This window comes from Colobus angolensis, unplaced genomic scaffold, assembly GCF_000951035.1.
Source record: "Colobus angolensis palliatus isolate OR3802 unplaced genomic scaffold, Cang.pa_1.0 Scaffold47, whole genome shotgun sequence".
Lineage (NCBI taxonomy): Eukaryota > Metazoa > Chordata > Mammalia > Primates > Cercopithecidae > Colobus > Colobus angolensis.
Genome location: NW_012118154.1, coordinates 2,040,539 through 2,046,538, shown reverse-complemented (window position 1 = coordinate 2,046,538; position 6,000 = coordinate 2,040,539). Strand labels below are relative to the sequence as shown.

General features: G+C 52.3%; 1 protein-coding gene across 1 annotated transcript in view; it reads right to left on the bottom strand.

Moving 5' to 3' along the window:
- Positions 1–557: 557 nt before the first annotated feature.
- The window catches only part of WSCD1 (WSC domain containing 1), a 49,123-nt gene continuing 43,680 nt past the window's right edge, over positions 558–6,000 (bottom strand). The window contains exon 11 of the mRNA XM_011958626.1: positions 558–4,629. Within this exon, the coding sequence (XP_011814016.1) occupies positions 4,277–4,629 (353 nt within the window). The 3' untranslated portion in view covers positions 558–4,276. The remainder of the gene's footprint in view (positions 4,630–6,000) is intronic.

Below are 6,000 nucleotides of genomic sequence, written 5' to 3'. Positions count from 1 at the left end.
TACTGTCTATAAGCTGTTACTCAAGCAGGTCCCCTGAAGGGGCTAAAGGGGTCTAATCCCCAATCCAAGTAGTTTATCAAATAATTCCTTCCAATACTACATCATATACTCCATACTGTAACTTCCAAGAAGTTACAATAACTACAAAAGGGCCATACACTGACAATCATTACAAATTGGAATCCCAATCCTCTCATTTTTCAAGCAGAGATAATTAATAATCACACCAAAGGGTTAAGCATTAAATGAGACAACTGATGGTCTGGACTGGGCACCTCAGAAATTATTGCCTATGGCTACATGGGTAATCTCACCATGTGCCAACTTAAAAATGCTACTTGTGTTGGCTAAACACAGCTTTCTATTGAGAATTTTGCACTCAGCTCAATTCCTGTGAAAAGCAACCTCCCAATCCTACAAGCTCAGGCTGGACTGAGTTTCAGGCTTTATCTACATCAGCCACAGAGATAGAGAATGTCAGAGTCCCAGGGCTTTTCAATCCAACTCATTTGCACCATGTTCTGAGTTATAAGTAACAGAAATTAAACTCAATACAATTTAAATAATAAACAGAATTTATTAGCTCATATAACAAAAAAAGTCCAGAGGTAAGGCCAACCTCAAGCAAGGCTTGATCCTGTACTTAAACAATTTCACCAAGGACTTGATTTCTTTCTGCCTCTCGACTCTCCCTTCTGTGGTGTCAGCTTCACGTGGCTCCTGGTCATGATCCCAAGGCCCAAGGTGGTCATCATAAAGACCCAGGAATACTACTACCTTTTCCACATTCAACAGGGGAATTAAAACAGCTTCTACCCAGAATTCCCAAAAGTCTTGAAATTCCCTCTGGCTTCATTGCCTTAACTCACAAGATCATACCTAACCCAGTCACCATAGCTGGAAAGATGGAAGGTGTCACTGGCTTAGTCCAGGGCATGTATTTCACCCCTGGAGAGGCTCTGGCAGATCATAGGAATCCCCAAACAGAAATGGGGGGTTGCTGGGAAAGGAAATGGGGGAATGAATGTGGATGGAACCAGCAAGACCTACCACATCCCCCATTTTAGGGATGGGAAATTGAGACTGGAGATGGGAAAAGTCTTGTCCAATATGGCAGATAAGAGCTGGGACTACAACCTGGCCCTTCAGTCTGACGACTCTACATTATTTCCACTCCACTTTACCCCCACCTTGTTCAGACCAACTCACCCAATATTGAGTGGTGATAAATAGGAGGTCAGATGAATTGATTTCTCCCTATAGTGAAATGAACCCCTTTAGAGTCATCACATTTCAGATACCTCCAGTGGGTTTCCAAACAAGTCAGCAGAAAACAAACCTGTGTCCCAAGAATTCTTGCAGTGATAAGATCAACCTCAGCTCTTCTCCTTTCCTCTTGGGGACCCCTAAGAGCCAAGTGGCTATTGCTACTTTTAAGGGGAAAATGCATTCTGATATGCAAACATTATCACATATTCATGCACTCAAAATCTAATTTTAGCTGCAAGAGACCTCATTATAAGATGTTCACATAATTAAGCAGCTTTCTTCTCAGGGTTTGGAAGCCTGTCTATTCTTCTCTCTCATTTACACATCACTGGGATTACCAGAATGTGTTTTAGTTTTTTAAAATTATGTATTTTGTTTTTCCAAATTGATCCACAACAGGAGATGAAATCCATAAAAATTACATGTTCTAACACAGGTTTGTGTAACTCTGCAGCCTTGCTATTAAAGTTGGCATCTGTAAACAGTCAGGGTTTCTCTGTTCTATTCTAACCAGTTCCTGATGCATTTGCCACACTTCTGCCCTACATACAGATCAGCTTTTATTCCTTGGCTGGTTGGGAGACTGTCCTCTTTACTGAGAAGTTAAGAGCTGTAGATGAGACCTAACTTGGAGAAAAACAAATGGACTTTCCTGCAAGCACAGACAGATCCCTGTTCCTGTTTATGATGAGATCTCTATGTAGGCACACCTGGGATGAAGGCTGTGAGGACCACTGCCAGCTGATGGGGCCTCTGCTCTCCCTTGCTCATCCAACATCTGGGAGCACCTGCCAAGGACCAGGCGCCTTGCCATATGGAGTGACTCAACGTAAACTGGGTGAACCCTGACCCTATCATTCTACTTGCCTGCACTCTTCACTAAGGTACACAGTCGTCTACAAGGCCACAGGAGCAGGTGACATTCTACCTGGAGGGAGATGACATCTCTGGGCACCTGGCAGCAGTCAATGTACCAATCCAACTACCAGGAAAAGCCTGGTGCTGTTGCTGTCCCCAGACCCCGGCTCCAGTCCCAGTCACTCCTCTCTCCACACTTTACCCTTCCCAGCCTCCATGGCTTCCCCGCTGCCATGCCTGCCATCACTTTTGAGGATCTAGGTTTGCTCTGGGATGCAGGTCTGCCCTGGCTACCCCTCCCAAGGCAGTGTGGAAACTCCCAAGGGGTCTCAATTGCCCCATCAGGGGCCTTTGCGGATTAGATCCTGAGCCAATGAACATTTTCAAAGACCTTGGTGTTTCTAGCTTTGAACTGAACTGAGTTGATGCTATGGGAGGGTCAAGAACAGCTTTGCATCAGTGTGGGTTTGGGGGAATCCCAGGAAGGATTTAGAGGCCACCAGGGGCACAGATGCCCAAACCCACCCACCGGCCAAACGGAAGGTTGGAGGAAGCTTCCATGTGGGGAAGGGCATCTCTACTGGGCCCTCCACCCCCTACCTGTGCTCAGGGCGGGTGGCTCTAGGTTCCCCATCGTCAGGCTAGGGAGCAGAAGGTCAGGACATCTCAATGTCCAGCTCTCCCAAATCCCTCACCCTGCCTTCTCCTCCCAATGCAGCTTTGCTCAGGCCGAGGGGAGGCCTCCCTGACAGCTGACCCAGAGCAGGACCATGGGGCCCAGCCAGGGTTATCCTATGCCTGGAGCAGCCACTGAGGGACTTCCTGAGTTCAGGCCCACCCACCTTCCCCATCTTCACAGGGGCCAGTGTGCAACCGGATTGCCACAATCCTCCCTGCATCTCAGCCACCTTGAGCGTTGCTCCCAGGTTGCACCCCTACCCTCCACACTTGAACCTCCTGGCCTCCACAGCCTCACTTGTGAGCCCAAGATGTGTAGCATACGTTGACCCCCATCCCAGGCTGGCAGGGCCTGACCTAGGGGTCAGACTGAGTACTAACTGGCTCTCATGACCCCAGTGTGGGTCCCCAGATAAAACAGGGCCCCTATGACTGGAGCACCAGTCCCAGTGACACAGTCTCTGAGACACAGCCCTTACAATCTCCCCGTGCCAACTCCCAAGACCTATCTGCTGGTGTACAGGTCCCCAGGGGTCCTGGGCTCCCCTGGAACTTCAGCTCCTGCCCTCTTCCCCATGCCCCCACGCTTACACCTTGCTTCTGGGGCATGACTTGAATCTCCAGCTTCCCTGGGGATAGTTGGAGGAAGAAGCCAGGCAAGGAGGCCCCACGCCCTGGAGCATGGGGTAGTGGGGGTTGAAGGGGGTGGAGGGCAGGGCACAGACTTAATGTGGCTGGTCTTGAGGGCAGCGTCTGTATTGGCTTGGGCGGGGTGGGGGGCGGTCCTCAACTCTGCCCATGGTGCGGCCAGCCCAGCCACAGAGAAAACAGAGGCAAGGCTGCAGAGTTTGTGGTGCCCGTAGTCACACCACACATACATTTATGGGATGTCAGGCACACAGCCAGGGCCGCGCAACCCAGCAGCAGCAGTAGTCTTTGCGCCCACCTCCATCCCAGTGGTCCTCGCCGCTCAGTGCGTAAATGCCCGCCCGGCCCAGCATCCCAGAGTCAAACACCCTGACGAGCAAGTCTACCCTGGGGCTAGACACAGGAAGCCCAGGGCCTCCTAGATCCCAGGGAATGCATGTGTATCTGTGTGAGAGAGACAGCCAGCCAGCCTCCAGGAGCACATGGCCTGGCACCTGTGTGTGCTGTCTGTGCGTGGCTGCGTTTGTATCTGGGGGCGCCTGGCACACCCCGCGTGGGTGGCTTCGCTAAGATGGGGCTGTGAGCCTGGAGTGGTGTCTGAGGAGGTGTGGGTTGGTGGCCAGGTGTGTGTATCCTTCTATGTTTGCCTTGTGATGTGTGTCTGTTGTGTCCAGGTCTCCTTGTGCGGGAGGCAGCACCAGGGTGGGCCCCCCCACCCACGGTTCGTCCCAGTGAGGTCACAGGCCTGAGCATCTGAGTGGGGTGCGCAGCCCCGTGATGAGATTGCGTCACTCAGCGGGGGCGGCGGCGTGGGCCGGGTCTATCATCTGGGCACATACTCCCTGGGAAGCCCGGTCCAGTTGTGATCACGTAAAGCCTTGTCCACCGTCCGGATGTAGCCGTTGATCAAGTCTTTCATTTCCGGGGTGAAGGGCTCAGGGTCATGGGAGCGCCGGCCACGCCGCCGGAAGCTGCCCTCCTTGTTGTTCTCCACGCAGAGCAGCCGCTCCTCGCTCACAGACACGTTGAGGAAGGCCACCATCTCCCGCAGCGTGGGCACCAGGCTGCGCCGCAGCTCCTCGTAGTGCACCACCAGCAGCCGCTTCCCGTACTTGAGCCAGTCCAGGACGTGCGAGGACCACCACGAGGCATAGCTGTTGACGAAGTCCGGCCACTCTAGAGTGAGGACAGGAGAGACGCAGAGTCAGGGGCTGGCCCTGCCAGGGCTGCGGGTCCCGCGGAGGCTGCTCGGGAGAGGGAACTGGGCAGGGTTTTCCACTGTCTGCTGCCTAGAGTCAACCTGGCATTCCCCATGGAGGAGGACCCTTTGGTGGCCGAGCAGTGTGTCTCTGGTGGGCGGGGGCAGCTCTGGGCATCCTGGTGGGATGAGGACACTGTGCAGGCTCCATTTCCCATCCTAGGTCCTCCTAGAAAGCTAAGTCAGCGTGGTGCCTGATGGGCACGTATGTCTTGTGGTTTGATTGCCAGTTTGAACCTGTGAAACTGCCAGGCAGTAGGACATACAGTGAAGCCACAGGCAGGGGTGGCCTTGGACTTTTGCAGGTAATCTACTTTATGAGCTTTCTTTTCCAGAAAATTAAGAAATTAATTTTTGGGGAGGGGTGTGCAGGGTCCAAATATCAGAAATCATCTCAATAAAAAGTTTCCATAATTGGGCTATTAACATACCTCAAACGCTGTGTGAAGCGTTTGCTTTCTCTAATCTTCACAGTGACCCTAGGAGACAGGGCCTATCCTTATTTTTAAGATGAGAAAACAGGCTCAGAAGACAAGGTAAGCACCTTTCCCGGAGTTATACAGCTCATAAGAGGCAGAGGAGGCATCAGAGATCAGCCTGCCAGACTGTCAGGGGCTGTCTAGGTAGAGGATGATGGGGGAAGGGGAAGACTAGAGGCCAGCAGAGGCCACCCACTGGTTGATCCAGTAACAAGCAGAAAGGAATGCAAGCCTGCCTGGCCACGGGCCCCTGTGACTACCCCTCTCATCCCACCCTGCCTGGAGACTGCTTTGTTTCTGACCGACTTCATTTCTCATCACTTACCACCCAGACTCTATTCGTCACCACCCAAAGGCTCAGCTGTGCGTGTCTTGAGGGCAGAGACCCTGACCCCATTAGCCTGGGCTCCTGGTACCCTGCCCCATGCCTGGCACCCAGGAGGACTTCAGCAAGTGTGAGTCAGAGGACTGATTCCATGAATAAAGCTGCAGTGGGGAACAGGCCAATCTGACCCAGAATCAGACACTCTGGATGTTGGGGCACAAAAGGCTTGTATGCCCCCCAAATTCATGGAGTCCTAACTCACCATATCATGGTATTAGGGATGGGGGCTTTGGGAGGCGATTAGAGTCAGATGTGGTCATGAGGGTGGGGCCCTTGTGATGGAATTAGTGCCTTTATCAGAAGAGACACCAGAGAGCTTTTGGGGACATGTGAGGACACAGTGAGCAGCCATCTCCAAGCCTGGAGACAGGCCCTTCCTGGGAATGGAATTAGACAGCACTTGGATCTTGGACTTCCCAGCCTCT